Here is a 17,193-nt window from a genome sequence, read left to right on the forward strand (position 1 = left end):
TGCCCTTTCACGTCCTATGCTTGCTGTCTGTCACCTAGTGACTTTCTTTTCCACCAAGGACCCTGCCCAAAAGTGACTACTTCCCTTGAGCCATAACCAACCATAGCCTTAATGTTTTTCCCCAAACCCCATTTTCAGTTCATGCATGCCCACCTTCCTGTCTAATTTTTCTACTCAGAGGAAGAAGAAAATGTGATATTTTCAATAAAGATTCATCTTCCTCTGCAAAACAAGACAGAAACATTTCATTATATCTCCCAGGCAGTATGTTTCCACAAATGCAGAGAATCTATTGTGGAGAATTAGTCATTCAAAACATTTAGACCAAAAGTAGTTGAATATGGTAAGATGTTATACTAAGTGGGTACACGTGACCTGTGTTGTCCCCAGCTGGAAGATAGATCACACAGTCCAAATGCAGCTAGCAGAAAATGACCTGTGGACTGAGACAATTTTTCCAAAAATAGAAAAATATTGCTGTAATAGTTGAAATCATACAAATTTTTATCAATTTAAAGTTGTCATCCCTGTTTTCATATATTGTATAGATGCTCACGCTTGGTCAAATAAATGTTGGAAAAAATTATTTATGAATAGAACACACAAAGACCTGCTTCAGACCTGTCTGTACTTTCAACCTAGCATGTCAACTCTCCAGAATACCTCATCTTCTTCCATCATTTTCCTGCTCACCGGTGTGCCTGAGTTGGAAGCCTACCACACCTGGATCTCCATCCCCTTCTGCTTTCTCTACACAACTGCCCTCTCAGGGAACAGCCTGATTCTCTTCGCCATTATCACTCAGCCCAGCCTCCACGAGCCCATGTATTATTTCCTCTCCATGCTGTCCACCACTGACCTCGGACTGTCCGTATCCACTCTGGCCACCATGCTGGGAATATTCTGGTTCAATGCCAGGGAGATCAGCTTCAATGCCTGCTTGTCACAGATGTTCTTCATTAAATTCTTCACTGTCATGGAGTCCTCAGTGCTGCTGGCCATGGCTTTTGATCGCTATGTGGCCATCTCCAACCCCCTTAGGTATGCCTCTGTCTTAACTGATTTTAGAATAGCTCAAATTGGGGTGGCAACTGTCATCAGAGGAACAGTGATGCTGACACCAATGGTTGCACTTCTTAAGAGACTAACCTTCTGCAGCAGCCATGTGCTCCGCCACTCCTACTGCTTCCACCCCGATGTCATGAAGCTCTCATGCACAGACACCAGGGTCAACAGTGTAGTAGGACTGACTGCCATGATTTCTACTGTTGGTGTGGACTCTGTTCTCATCCTCCTTTCCTATGTCCTGATCATTAGAACTGTCCTCAGCATTGCTTCTCCAGAAGAGAGGAAGAAAGCCTTCAGCACATGTATCTCCCATATTGGGGCCGTAGCTCTATTCTATATTCCACTGATCAGTTTGTCCTTTGTCCACAGATTTGCAAAACGAGCCCCACCCTATGTTCATACCATGATTGCTAACACCTACCTGCTGATCCCTCCTGTCATGAACCCCATCATCTACAGTGTGAGGACCAAGCAGATACGTAAAGCTTTGATAAAAGTTCTCCATTCTAAAGGAATATAGAATCACAAAAGACTAGAGCTACATGGCTTGTTTCAGGCCACATTGTCAGTCAATGCTAGAATACGTCTAGAATGTCAGCTACTTGACCCCTTATTTCACAGGTGACGAGATACTGATTTATAAATAGGAAGCAAGAACTACAGATAGCCTATATCTCAAGTTTTTCCTTGCCCCTTTATCAACAGCACTTTTATTCTTATTTTATTGTAGCAGTTAAAATTTCGTATTAATTTCATATTAAATCATCCCTTTGTAGAAAAGTAGGTAGTATTTTCTAGCTATCTGCCATCACTGTTCAAAGAAACTTCTCTGGTGAAGATTGAGACTGCCTATGTGTATAGAGATGTGTATTTAGAAGGTAGTTTGACACAATGTCCATTTAGCAAGCTAATAGTGTAAGTTGATCCTAGAGTCTATGATCTCTCCAACTATGAGGTCTTGGCCAGATTTACATCAGACATAAATAAATCTTGTGGATCCAACTTTAAACCAGATCATTAAGCAGTTAGTCACCCCCAAAATATTTTACCACAGTTTCACCCATGAATATACCTTCCCAATTCTATCATAATTGGAACTTGTGGTGTTCGTAGCTGGGTAAGATTATCAATGACTTTTGCTTTCTAGTATCCTTGATAGTATGTTCTGGCACTATGAGAGCCAGACAGCAGGGGGAGCTTCCAGGTCAACATCAGCTTTATTTCTCCAAGTCCTGCCACTAAAGCATGTGGTGTCTTTGGAAATAGTATCCCACCATTGTTCTGGTGGGCAACTAGGAGCAATGAAAGCAGTCTGCAGTGTCTGAGTTTTCTGGGAGACCCCGTGCTGACAACTAGACGAGATATACTACACCTAGCACTGGGACTTTACAGTCTACTACTTCCTTTCTCTTAATTTAGTCTTGACTTAAATGTGTTGAAATATCCCAGAACTTTGTTCTCAGGCATCTTCTTCCTATTGTGCTTCTTTTTCTCGTCATTTCATATCCTTTTATGACATTAAATGTATCAATGTTTACAACATAATCATTTAATTTGTCTCACAATCATCTTAAGTATTCCTAACAGTTCCATCAATAAAAATGCAGGCCTGTCTACAGGCTTCCATAACCAGAAACTCTGTTTTCCAGATCTCTAAGATGAAACCCTTTCCATGAACTCTCCTGCCTTGCTGTTACTCCTGTTCCACACTTAATTGTTTGTCAACAAATCCAGAATCCAACCACTTGACTTTGTTTCCACAGCTATCCTGAGGATGCCAGCTATCAACTTGAACCTGAAATCATCTGGGAATGGCTTTCTGGAGAATCTTCCTTCATGCATTTTACAGTTAAGAGTACTTATTCTAGGACTCATAGCAGATCTTATGAGTCCCTCTTTAGCACACTCTCACGGGCTCTTGTCTGACCCATGGGGGTCAGTGATTGTAGTGGTGTGGAAAGACCTCTATTTGTGCTGAGTCTCCACCACTATTCCAGCTCCATCCCCAAATGCCCTTTGATTCACCTAGTAAACCTGCATTAGCCTCCAGATAGCTTCTCATATCATCAGGCACACTCCAGCCTTATAATTCATACTCACCATTTCTTGCCTGTAGTGTTCTTCTCTCAGAGATCAATTGCTGACTTACATCCTCTCTTCATGCAGGACCCTACCCAGTATGCCCTACTGCAGGACTCCAAACATTGTAAGGATAATAATCATAACAGTAATACCTCTTTCCCTCATTTCCTGACAGTATTTACCTCCATCCTCACCTGCCTGGTTTTTCTTTTTCTTTTTTTTTTCTGTTGTTTTTTGTTTTTTGTTTGTTTGCTTTGGTTTTGGTTTTTGGCTTTCAAGACAGGGTTTCTCTGTGTAATCTGTCCTGGAACTAGCCCTTGTATGTTGTCAAAGGCTGCTTGTTTGTTTCCAGCTGCTCTGCGCTGAAATAATCACACAGAAACCATATTATTTGCAATATGGTTTGGCCAATAGCTTAAGCGTGTTCCTGGCTAACTCATATCTTAAATTAACACATTTCCATTAATCTGTGTATCTCTACAAGGCTGTGGCTTACTGGGTAAAGTTTCGGCATCTGTCACTAGCTGAGCTACATGGCTTCTTTCTGATTTTGCCTTTCTTTCTCCCAGCATTCAGTTTAGCTTTTTCTGCCTAGATCTGTTCTACCCTATCAGGCCAAGCCAGTTTTTTTATTAACTAATGGCATTCACAGCATACAAGGAGAATCACACATCACCTCCTCTTTTCTGTTTAAATAAAAAGGAAGGCTTTATCTTTAACATAAATTACATATAAAAAAGCAGGTGTCAAGCTAGAATTACAGTTGCAACATTTATATCTACTTTATCTTGATATAGGTGGGTCTTCTATCTATCTATTGCTTTCATTGATTAATTAATAAAGAAAACTGCTTGGCCTGATAGGAGAACATAGGTATGCAGGGAAGACAGAACAGAATGCTAGGAAGAAGGGAAGTGAGACTTTATTATAACTAAGAAAAACTATAACTACAACTATAAATTCTTCAACTCCATCAAAGACTCTAGAAGGATATAATATTACCTAAGTAAACCTGAAGTGCATTGTAAGCAACTTCCAAAACTCTAAAATTGATAGAGACATCTGGCTGCCTGGACAGTCACCCAAAGTTCTTCCGTGACATTGGGGTATCCATCTTTAGCCTACAGGCCCATAGTGTCTGGCAGACTTTTCCATGAAGCAGAAAATTTCAAAGACAGTTCCACCTGTATTGGCAGTTTGTCAGTCACTTTCTTTTGTATCCTGCAGAATGTCTGACAGACTCTTTCATGAAGCAGGAACCCTGAAGGATGGTCTCACCTTTAGGCAAGTTCATCAGTCATTTCTCTGTGGGTCCTGCATGTTCAGTTCACACAGCATACCATCAAGCAGTCCAGGCAAGAGCAGTTTCTTGCCCAAATGGCTAACAAACTCCATGAGGAGCCTCTTCGATGACCATCTTCCTCTTGAAGCTCCTGGTGCTGCCAGGAGCAAATGTGTCTCATTGTCATGAAAAGTCCTAAGTTATAAAAAAATTTTAAATTCCATATCTGAAGGCCTCTGAAAGATTTGAAGAATATCTATCTAACTGAAATATACATCTAGAAAACCTAAGTAACATGACTACAAGCTTGACTATTATAAATAATTATCTATTAACCTATACTTCTTAAATATACATTACATTGTTTAATGAGTAGGACAAACACAATACCTTAATCAAGATCAGAAATACATATACAGAATATTTAAAAATTGACCTTAAATTTGTATTAATAAATGAAGATCCATACCAATGCAAATCTCTATATCATATCCCCCCTTAAATATAAACAAACATTTATAGACAATATTTGGGAATATGGGCATAGTTCTCACCAAACTTCTTTCTGCTTTTTGTTAGGCAAAGTATTTTCTTTTTGGGAGGTGGTGTTCAAAGCAACCACTCAGGGGGTCTTGGACTATCAAACCACATTAGTCTGGAAGGATTCCACTGGTTCTCATCCTCTGTGGAAACAAAAGAAGAACCTCTTTTTCAAAGCAACATATCCTTAGACTCAAGTTCTGAAGTCAAGATACCTTTAAAGTATATATGCTGGTTATTTAGCTCCTTTATAGTCAAAAAATTCAAAGAAAACACAATAATATACATAAACCAGACTCTCTGTGTATATCTCACCTTTACACAGCTTTTTTACTCGATTACTTCTTAATATTTATTTTATTATCTTAACTTCTTTAATCTATGATTGTCTGTATTCTATCTCTTTAAAGACTTTGTTTTTTAATAAACCATTTATTTTCCTTTATAACTGTCTATACTTTTTTCTTTTCTCTCCCAAGCCTATGTACATTTATTCAACACTGTGACTCATTTAGAGGTCTTTTCCATCTGGATTTGTCTTTATTGCATATCTGTAATTATTTTCTGACCAGAAGGCTTCTTAAAATGCTAAGTGCTTCTTAAGAATCTAAACTGCGATGTTGCTAGGGTATATACAGCCCTCCCTGCTTGCTCCAGACAATCCAACATGGTGGAAGTCTGTTCACTGACTCTGCAAGCCATGCACACTGCCCCAGTTTCAAATATGCAGCAGCTCTATGTTGAGCCATCAAGTAGTTTGTAACACATTGCTTACAAAGCCTATTTAAATGCTCTGTAGCCAGATGTCCTGAAAAAGAGTCAGAGCCATCTGTGCTGGCAAACCAGGAAGCCACAGTTTTTTTTTTTTTTAAAGAATCCATGCAGTTTTTAGTGACCTCTCCTAAAGTAGCCATGGAGCCCTTGCTCACCACAAACCCATCTAGAAAAATATTGTGGCTACCAAGAAACTGTGCTAAACTCTGTTCTTTTGTATCTAGAATTCCTTTCCAAGCTCTCTCGGGTTTTAAGTGGATTTTAGTTGGCCACGTTGGTGCACCAATTTGTTGTTAGAGACCACTTATTTGTTTCTGGCTGCTCAGCCCTGAAATAATCACACAGGAAACCATATTATTTGCAATACTGTTTGGCCAATAGCTTAAGCATATTCCTGGCTAACTCATATCTTAAATTAACCCATCTCCATTAATCTGTGTATCGCCACAAGGCTGTGGCTTACTGAGTAAAGTTCGAGCATCTATCTCTGGTGGGGCTACATGGCTTCTTTCTGACTTCGCCTTTCTTTCTCCTAGCATTCAGTTTAGTTTTCCCTGCCTAGCTCTGCTCTACCCTATCAGGTCAAGCCAGCTTCCTTATTAACCAATGGTATTCACAACATATGGAGGGGAATTCCACATCACTTGTAGACCAAGCTGGCCTCGAACTCACAGAGATCTGCCTGTCTCTGCCTGTGCCTCCTAAGTACTAGGATTAAAGACATGCACCACCACCACTAGTACCTGCCTTTTTTAATTCCTGGCACTTTCAACACCCAACCTATCATATACTAGGGAGGGGAGATGTTTTGTTGTTTTGTTTTGCTTGTTTCCCCATCACAAGATAAGGCTTTTGGGGATAAAGAATTTGTTTCTCTCTGAGCATCCTGTCTCCCTTTACCTCTTAAGAACCCTTTATCTTCTGTACAGTACTGCAAGCCCATAAGAAAGTTACATTTCCTCTATTCTGATTTTCCTCTGTCACTTCAAGCCTTTGCACAAGCTGCTATCTCCACCTACAGTAGTATTCACTACTATCACCCTCCCTCTTAGAATAGAGGTCACTTATTTGGAGGATCCCAGACCCCTTGCATTCCACCCAGATGCACCATCACGACCTTCTGCTTATTTCTTGTGGTGAACCTCTTTAGATTCTATTGTAATTGTTCTTCCACATTAGGAACCCTTCTCAAGACCAGGAACCGCATTTTATCTACTGCTGTTCTGTTTTTACACTTCTATTAATAGTGTCTGGCTCCTTGTATCTTTAGATTTTCTTTCTTGTTGGTTGTTTTGTTTTGGTTTGGTTTTAAAATAGTTTCACAAAATTCCCATGGTGACACTACACTACCCCAAACTCCTAAGCAACTGTAATTATAGGTGCGTGCCACCATGTCTAGTTCCAAACTGCCTTTTAACCTCAGTTGAACTTTGAACAAATACATAAGATCTTAAAAGAGGTATAAGAATTTGGGTAGTGTACAAGATCATAACAGTCTTCTCATAGTTCCCAAGATATTTATTCATGAAACTTTTAATTTTTAAGGATGCTATGCAAGGAGTCCTCCTTAGCACCACCTTGCCCTAATTTCTATCAGCCTTATTTCTCTCTCTCTCTCTCTCTCTCTCTCTCTCTCTCTCTCTCTCTCTCTCTCTCTCTCTCCAACATAAAACTTCCTTTGTATATTCCTTAATAAACATGAGTTAAAAGCAAAAAAGAAAATTAAGGAGACATTTACATGGATGATTAATATTTTGAATAAACAACCAATTTCTGTTTGCTCCCATCCTATTCTGTTCTCTGGACCTCATGGACCATGCTCCTCATATGGTCCTAACCTATAATGAAGCCAAGATAAAAGTTCAAAATAACTGCAGAAAAATCCAGAAAGGTTTTTTGGTTTAAATGTTAGATTTTGCTTACTTCACTGCATAAGGTGTGATACTCGGAGAGCAATGACAGACAGGGTAGGAGTGACTTGAGCTGGGAGTGAAGGATGGCAAAATACAGTCTTAAAATTGAAAAAGAAACAGTGATGGCACAGGCCTTTAATCCCAGCACTCAGGAGGCAGAGACAGGTGGATCTCTCAGTTTAAGATCAACCTGGTCTACAGAGCGAGTTCCAGGACAGCCAGGGCTACACAGAGAAACTCCACCTCAAAAAAAAAAAAAAAAATACAGTTGGAGTAGAACACACCAATTGGTTAGCCAATGCCAAATAATCAGCCCTGAAAATATACATAACAAGTAACAGAGTAGAGACTGAACTGTTTGGATTTATGCATTTAGGAATATAGTATATATAATATACATATAAATATGTAACAAATAATAAAAAGGAGGCTATGCATTTGAAAGAGAGCCAGAAGGGGTACATGGGATAGTTTGGAGAGAGAAATTATGTAATTATATTTTAATCTCAAAAAAATTAAATATTTTTCCTTTATTATTTTATTAATTGTGGCCAGATGGGACTTTGTCTTCCCAATTATTTGGCAATTTCATTTAGTTCACCTTCATGTATGTATATATTTTAGGAAGTTTCTGCCATGTTAGGTTTCCACAAATGCCCCATAATTCTAGCTATCTCTCCCTGTATTCCCTCCCATGACCACCTCTTCCACTCCCTGTTTAAGCCTCTATTCCAGTCCTTCTCCCAATTCCATCCAAGTCTGTTTATTCTATTTAACTAACTTTATGGGGATAAATAAGAAGTAATCTCAATTTTAAGAGTCAGATGCTCTGATTTTTATGACACTTCTGAAGATACTCCTCTCAGCTTACATCTACACACTAACCTGTAGACAACCCTAGGAACTGTAAGTGTCCGTAATTATAAATGGGCAGCCTGACCCTGAGCATGGGAAATTCACAGAGCAAATGTTATGCTCTGGCCAAGTTGGTTCTCCATTGTGAGTCAGAGACTTTTCCTAAAACAGTGATATGGGTATTATATTTAGAAGAAAAATTGAACAAGATGGGTTGGGGAATTAACTATGGGCAATGAGGAAAAAGTATACATCTTAAGTTTAAGTTCATATGCATATCTAATCTTATCTTCCTGAAATGCATCCTTCAAACAACTTCTAGAAGTGCAATTTAATACACATATGTAATTAAGATGTCCTTGATATGAACCATGAAAATGAAGCCTTGAGTTCACAGCTTACATTAACTCACATCTATTTGCCCTCTCAATTTCTTTTCTTTTTATATTGCTCCAGAAACACCACTCTACTTAGGGAATTCTGTGTCCTTCTATGCTTTACCTCTGGGGGATTGAGAGGTGGCTGAACAGGTAAGAGCACTGGATGTCCTCCAAAGGACTAGTGTGTAATTCCCAGTACCCACATGGCAGCTTACAACCATCTGTAACTCTAGTTCCAGAGAGACCTGATATTCTCTTCTGGGGTCTGCAGACACAAGGCACAAAGACACACATGCAGACAAATACCCATACACATTAAATTGAATTTTTTAAAAAGCTCTTTCTTGGACACACCTTGATTAATGAATGTCCCGATTCAAGTCCTCATGAAAAATCACTGATATTTACTATTATTCTATATTATGTCAAGAATGTGTAGATATTATTTTAGCATTTTAGGGTAGTGACATGATCATATTTATCTCTTTTCCTTAAAGCTCAATATAGAGTCTACATAAAACCAGTATTGAGAGAACATGCTTTTACACAATAAGAGAAGGACCACATTCCTGGATATAGGTGTATAATAAGTCTTGAGACTTAAAGACAATAATTATGTTTCTGTTTTTAGAGTGACAATAACAAGATAAGACTGATCTAAGGCAAACCTAGAAGGAATAGGAGACAAGGCAAGATAAACATCAATCAGAGACATACCATATGGATATGAAAGAGGGCACATGGCACCAGAGAAGAAATACCAGAGGGCTTAGAGATGCCACTTTTTTTTTATTCTTCCATTCAATTATTTACACTTCCTTCCCTCCTCCAAATTCTCTCCCACTCACCCACACTTCCTCCTCCCTCTCTGACCTGCTTGAGAAAGGGCCAGGAATACTGCCCTATGGGAAGTCAAAGGCCCTCCCCCCTACACCCAGGCCTAGGGAGCTGTGCATCCATATAGACTAGGGTCCCAAAAAGCCAAAACATCCCGTAAACACAAGTCCCAGTGCCTTTATCAATGGCTTCTCAGTCAGTTCCTATTGTCAGCCACAATCACAGAGACCAGTTTGATCACATGCTCATTCAGACCCGGTCCAGCTGGATTTGGTGAGCTCCCATTAGAACAGGCACACTGCCTCGGTTGGTAGACCAACCCCTCGCGATCCTGTCTTCCTTGCTCGTCTTCTCCCTCCTGCCTTTCAACTGGACCTTGAGAGCTCAGTCTGTTGCTCTGATGAGGGTCTCTGTCTCTATCTCCATCCGTCACTGGACAAAGATTCTATGGTGATAATCATATTCAAGATAATCATCAGTGTGATAGGGGGACAAGGACAGTTCAGGCACCCTCTCCTCTGTTGCCCAAGGACCTAGCTAAGGACATCCCATGGACACCTGGGATCCCCTCTAGATCCAAGTCTCTTGCCAACCCTAAAATGGCTCCCTTATTGTAGGTATCTTCTTCCCTGCTCCTATATCTGCCCTTCCCCCATCTCCACCCTCCCACTCCCCCAAGCTCTTGCCAGTCCTTCCCTTCTCCCTTCCCTTTTACCCCTCCCCTTCCCCCAAACTCACTCCCACCCCTTCCTCCACCCCCATGCTCACAGCTTTTGCCCTGCAATCTTGTTTGCTTCCATTTTCCAGGAGGATCTATATATGATTTTCCTTGGGTTCACCTTGTTATTTGGCTTTGCTGGGCTTGTGAACTATGGGCTTAAAAAATGGGGCACTGAACTGAACAGAGAATTCTCAACTGAAGAAGTCCAAATGGCCAAGAGACACATAAGGTCATGTTCAACTTCTTTAGCAATCAGGGAAATGCAAATCAAAACAACTTTGAGATACCATCTTACACCTGTCAGAATGGCTAAAATCAAAAACACCAATAATAGCCTTTGCTGGAGAGGATGTGGAGTAAGGGGAACACTCATCCATTGCTGGCGGGAATACAAACTTGTGCAACCACTTTGGAAATCAGTGTGGCGGTTTCTCAGGAAATTGGAAATCAACCTACCTCAGGATCCAGCAATACCACTCTTGGGAATACACCCAAGAGATGTCCAATCATACTACAAAAGCATTTGTTCAACTATGTTCATAGCAGCATTATTTGTAATAGCCAGAACCTGGAAACAACCTAGATGTCCCTCAATGGAAGAATGGATAAAGAAAGTGTGGAATATATACATATTAGAGTACTACTCAGTGGGGAAAAAATGACATCTTGAATTTTGCATGCAAATGGATGGAAATAGAAAACACTATCCTGAGTGAGATAACCCAGAACCAAAAAGATAAATATTGTATGTACTCACTCGTTTGTGGACTCTAGCCATAAACCAAGGTCATTAAACCCAGAGATGCAGCTTCTTGATGAATGTGGTGCTTTAGCTAAATTTAAAAGACCTGAAGTATGAAGTCACTGAAAAGAAACAGTGAAAGAAAGGCCAGAATGAACACTAATGGATCAATAAAAACAAATTCGTGTAGAGGAGACAAGTAGAGAGGACTAGTCTGTAGGGTTATGTCTGACTTTGTGTAAGAACCCTCAGCTCACTGAGATCCGAGGGAAGAACATAAATTGACTGTTCGGTGCTACAAGTCCCTCTATGGGCAGTTCTCTGACTCTCCCTTCATGCTGCCCTCTCCCTCTTCTCTCCACTGGAGTACACTGCCTGTCTGTTCTTAGGTGCTGGGCATACTTATTCCTTGGGAAATTTATTTACCATCTCTGATCCTTTGTCTGAAACAATTTTCCCCAGATATTTTCATGCGTGTATCCCTCACTTCTCTAAGTACCTCCTCCATCCAGCAGCTTCACCTGAGGTTTTAAGCCCTCCTTCTGATATTAACATGTTCTTTATCCTCTTCATTTTTTTCTCCTTATGATTATCTAGCATTCTATTTAGTTTATATGTTAATTTAATTTAATTTCAGCCAATCTAATCAAAAAATGTATTTCATAACCCTGGAAATTTTCTCAATTTTGCTTATGAAATTACAGGCTCTTGGCAAACACTGGTTTAATGTGAATAAATAAATAATACATGAGATTCTCCGTCTAACGTTATCAGTATATGATATAGACCAATGAGCCATCTTTGCCCACAGCACAGGCATAAAAAGAAGTGACTTCATTATATCAGGGGCTATGATTAAACTGCAAGAGAAGCAGACGAGAGTTTTCCTACTTTGAATTATAGAACTACATTTTAATGTACCTGCTTGGGATTTAAGGCCAACGTGAACTCCAGCAGTTAAGGATCGTGACTATTCCTACACTTTGCCTGCTGTGTCTAGCAAATCAGATAATGAGGAAACTCTAACCTTGTGACTGACTGTGGAAATTAGATCATCTCGGAGGAGTGGGAACACATGTTTGTTGTCAAGAGACTCACATATGTCATTGCGGGAATGGTGACAGAGACCTTGGCCCTTTGAGATTGTTTCCCTAGACAGGACAAGTGGGAAGCCTGTGAGAGCAGCACACGAGATGAGTGGACTTGAGCCTTGTCCTCCACTGTCTGCCAGACCCCTAGAGCATCAGCTGGTATTCCCACAGCCTGCTCCCTGACTGCCGAGTAGCACTATAAAGAGACCTGCTCCTGAAAGAGAGAGCCAGATCCAGCTGCCTCCTTGAGTAGAACTGTCCCGTTCTCAGGTGAGTGCTGGCTTGCCGGGAGTGGCAGCCCGAGGATCCTGCCGCCTTGAAGACCCCTCGTATTTCATCACAAGACAAGCCCAGTGCCTTAGCTGATGCTCTCCTGGAAAGCAGGTGACATATAACAGAATTATGCTCAACTATAAGGAATGAAGTAATGCCATTTGTAGAAAAATGGGTAGAACTGGAGATCATTCTGTCAAGCAAATTAAACTAGACTCAGAATGACAAATACTTTTGCTGTCATAGGCAGAATCTCTCCTCTCTCCTCTCTCTCTCTCTCTCTCTCTCTCTCTCTCTCTCTCTCTCTCTCTCTGAGTGTGTGTGTGGAGAGAATAGAAAGGAACTGTCAGAGGAGAGGAAGGAGATTTAAAATAAGGAGGGATAAGAAGGAGGGAAGAGGGTTATGCAGTCCATGTAGCACGAAGCAGAGAGGGGAAATATTTGAGGGTGTAATGGGGACCAGGAAGAGGGTGGTGAGGAACTGAATAAAAACAATGTACAATCCCACATTTCCATGAAAATGCCATGGTAAACCTTTCACTTTGCATGCTAACTTTAAAAACTGCTGTTCAAACAGCCTAGAGAAACCTCAATAGAGATTAGAATAAATCTGCATATTATCCTAGAGAAAAGCTGTACTCAGTACAGTTTTGTGTTCTAATCCATGAACGGTACATCATTCCATTTGTTAGATACTATGTTTAATTTATCTCAGGAATAGTTTGTAAATCACAATATTTAAATTTTCTACTAGTTTTGTTTGGTTAAATTTATTATTGTTGATGCTGTTGTGAGTAAAAGGTTTTTGGAAGATCAGTTTCTGATACTTCAATATATTGTATGGAAATATTGAGCTTTGTAGACTGCTATTAATGCTATAACCTTGCTATTTTACTGTTTATATTAGTGCTTTGTAGACTTTTTAAGGTTATGTAGCCTAGAAAAATAGTGTTACCTCTTTTAAAATAACACAAACTGGGACAGACTACTTCTGTGCTTTAAGCACCGCCATGGCTGGACGGATGCTATACAGAGGGGTGGATTAGGAAAGCAGGCAACTCTGGATGAGAGAGATCTTTAAATAAGCAGAAGCCATTGAGAATGTGAAACGTCACTTTCTGCCTCTTGGTACACCTCCAACCTACCTTCTTTTCTCGTTTGTCCCATTTCTCTTGGGTACAATGGTCAAGTAAAACGGTCTCCCTCCAGGGAAGGTTGTTTTGTTTTGCCCTCCACCACACAAGAGTCGTTTGTTGGGACACGTGCATTCTCTCCCACGAGCTGTTTGCGATAAGTACAAAAACAGATGGTTGGATCCAAGACAAAAATAAAAACACACAGGACTGTTCCACACCAGAAGGGGGGTGTGACAAAGGGGTGGGTGTTTTGACAGAGATCTAGGTGAATCAGGACAGGGAAATTGTCAGAGGTCACAGTCTGAGACTTTGATAAACCAGAGAGGCCACTTGGGGTGCAACTCCCCAGGCAGAGTGGCATATGTACTACTTTGTAGCCCTGTGAGGGATTACTGGTGTGTGCTGAGCTCAGGCGGGGCTCACAGCTCTTATTGGGACATTCATCTCACTCTTTTGAGACTATTTTGCATCTCACCGAAGAGTGACATTGTCTCTGACAGTATCAAGTAGCAGGGTTTAGGATTCGATGTTGAAAAGCTGTTCCTTTACTTGCCCAAACCCTAAGAATGGAGAAAATCAAAATCAGCGATATGGGTTTTATAGCCTTTGAATCCTTAATCTGTTGTCTTTGCTCTTTCAACACAGGGAGATTCCAGCTTAAAATGTCTTGGTTCTTGTTTAATTGTGATTAAAGCATCAGTTCTCTAAACTCTCTCCATTAAGGAGAAGTTGAATAAAGAGAAGAAAAGCCAAACTGTATTAAAGACCTTAGTCAGAAAGGAGAAAGAATCCTGGGAGAGATAAACAAATTAATCAGGGTACCCTGGACACTGTCAACAAAGACACCTGCATCATTTACTTCTAAGCATCAAAGGCCCCAACTCCCATAGCCAAGCCCTCAACTGCTGAAGTTAACCAGCTCTAAATACAGGACATTAGGGAGCTTGACAGAGAAAGAGATTGATGTGAGTGTTTAGCTGATTGAGTGGAGTATGGGGTTGAAACAAAGCAACACTGAGCTCCAGAAAAAGAAAAAAAAAAGAGAAGAAAGTCCTCCCTTGACATGAATGACTTATTGGCACAGATCCCAAGAAAATTCCTCAGAATATTATAAAAAATCAGTAATACTGCTCCCCAAATCAGGGCTTATCCCCCAAGTTCTCTTTGGGACAAAAGAAAATACCATTGGTGGTGACTTCCAGGCATACAGATCCTGGCTGCTGGCCAGGAACAATGGAAGAAACTATCAGAGGGAACATGTCTAGTAGCTAGGATCTGCTGGAGGTGATGGATCTTGCCAGCACCTCCATCTGCACAGAGATGATGACAGGGAGCTAGTATCTTTGTTTTATAAATCCAGATAAGTTTCTTTTTTCTTTTCTTTTCTTTTTTCTTTTTACTTGAAAAATACTTTCGATTCCCCCTACCTTGGAAGAGCCTTTATTGTCTCTTCTGACTACTTAATTCTGCTCACGCTTTAGGACTGAAATTTAAAGAGCATCATTTCGAGGAAGGTTGCTCTGTCTTTGTCATCCCTGCGGTCCATGAATCTCTTACACTAGCTTTATCACAATGCTCTGATGGATTTATTACTTATCCATCTTCTACCCTAAGCAAACCTTGTGGAAGTCAAAAGGGATGACTCTCAGATTTGTGTCTCACTAATAGCATTGTGCTTAACAGGTCATTCAAGTAAATATTTCTGAAATCTGAATCAATAAATGTAAAGAGAGAAGGGGAGAGAGAAGGAAAACGGTGAAGGAAGAAAGTAAAAATAAAGATGGAGGAAAGCAAAGGAGGGTGGGCAGCGGGGAAGAGACAGGAAGAGAGAGCGGAGGGTGACAGCACTAGGTGAAAAGAGTTACTACGGTAATTTTATGAAATGGGGGTGCCTAATATCCAGACAGTGAAGGTAGAGGCAAAAAGAAGGTCTGAGGAAGTCACATTATGGGGAAAAATATTTTTCTACCAAAGCTTTATTTGGAAATTTTAAGTGTGCCGTAGGAATAGTGAGAAACAAGTGAATTTTGAGCATTCACATTTCCTCCTTTGGAAAAGAGCTGGGGTGTGGTTGGAGGTAGAGGGAGAAGGGAGAGAGGGCTAGCATGCACTAAGTTCCAGGGGACTCCCTGACTCTGCTCCCTGCCCTTGCAGGCTGTCACTGTGACCTCGCCCTCTACAGACCTCCCCACTTGGTGTCAGCGATGAGCTCCTGCAACTTCACACATGCCACCTTCGTGCTAATCGGAATCCCAGGACTGGAGGGAGCTCACTTTTGGTTTGGCTTCCCCCTGCTTTCCATGTATGCCGTGGCACTGTTTGGAAACTGCATCGTGGTGTTCATCGTGAGGACGGAGCGGAGTCTGCATGCGCCCATGTACCTTTTTCTCTGCATGCTGGCCGCTATCGATCTGGCTCTGTCCACATCCACCATGCCCAAGATCCTCGCCCTCTTTTGGTTTGACTCCCGGGAGATTACTTTTGATGCCTGTCTTGCCCAGATGTTCTTCATTCATGCTCTCTCGGCAGTTGAATCTACCATTCTGCTGGCCATGGCCTTTGACCGCTATGTGGCCATCTGCCACCCACTGCGTCATGCTGCTGTGCTCAACAATACAGTGACAGTTCAAATCGGCATGGTGGCGCTGGTCCGGGGATCCCTATTCTTCTTCCCGCTCCCGCTGCTGATCAAGCGGCTGGCCTTCTGTCACTCCAATGTGCTCTCCCATTCCTATTGTGTCCATCAGGACGTGATGAAGTTGGCCTATACAGACACACTGCCCAATGTAGTCTATGGTCTAACTGCCATTCTGCTCGTCATGGGTGTAGACGTCATGTTCATCTCCTTGTCTTACTTTCTGATTATACGAACAGTTCTGCAACTGCCTTCCAAGTCCGAGCGAGCTAAGGCATTTGGGACCTGTGTATCACACATTGGTGTGGTTCTGGCTTTCTATGTACCACTCATTGGCCTATCAGTGGTACACCGTTTTGGAAACAGCCTAGACCCCATTGTGCATGTTCTCATGGGGGATGTCTACCTGCTGCTGCCTCCTGTGATTAATCCCATCATCTACGGTGCTAAGACCAAGCAGATCAGAACTCGAGTGCTGGCTATGTTTAAGATCAGCTGTGACAAGGACATTGAAGCTGGAGGAAACACGTGACCCTTACCATTTTATCACCCTTGTCCTCGATAGCTTAATATAGTGATTTCATCATACCTGCTTAATTCCAGTCACCCATAAGCACATTAGTGCTTTTCCCTGGATGGGACAGTGAACTAAGTATGGTCTATCTTCATCATGGTTATGACGTGAAATAATCTCTATCAATGAACATTATGTGGTTCAAGGACTCTGCTCTAAAATGAGAACTGTGAGTAATATTAAATAAGGCAACTAGGATTTGTGATTTAAACTAACTGACCAGGCTTGTGACTTGGATGAAATATGTTCAAATTACTAATGAGTTTGCTTTATCCCTCCTCTGTTTGTCA

At 41.0% G+C, this 17,193-nt stretch overlaps 2 protein-coding genes across 2 annotated transcripts; both read left to right on the top strand.

Moving 5' to 3' along the window:
- Nucleotides 1–643: 643 nt before the first annotated feature.
- Nucleotides 644–1,588, top strand: LOC130880192 (olfactory receptor 51F2-like). Its single transcript, XM_057779128.1, has one exon. The coding sequence runs from the start codon at nucleotides 644–646 to the stop codon at nucleotides 1,586–1,588; it is 945 nt and encodes a 314-aa protein (XP_057635111.1).
- A 14,310-nt stretch (nucleotides 1,589–15,898) lies between these two features.
- Nucleotides 15,899–16,861, top strand: LOC130880525 (olfactory receptor 51E2). The gene has a single exon (XM_057779601.1). It carries the CDS (start codon nucleotides 15,899–15,901, stop codon nucleotides 16,859–16,861), a length of 963 nt encoding a protein of 320 aa, XP_057635584.1.
- Nucleotides 16,862–17,193: the final 332 nt, after the last annotated feature.

Source organism: Chionomys nivalis, chromosome 8 (assembly GCF_950005125.1).
Source record: "Chionomys nivalis chromosome 8, mChiNiv1.1, whole genome shotgun sequence".
NCBI lineage: Eukaryota > Metazoa > Chordata > Mammalia > Rodentia > Cricetidae > Chionomys > Chionomys nivalis.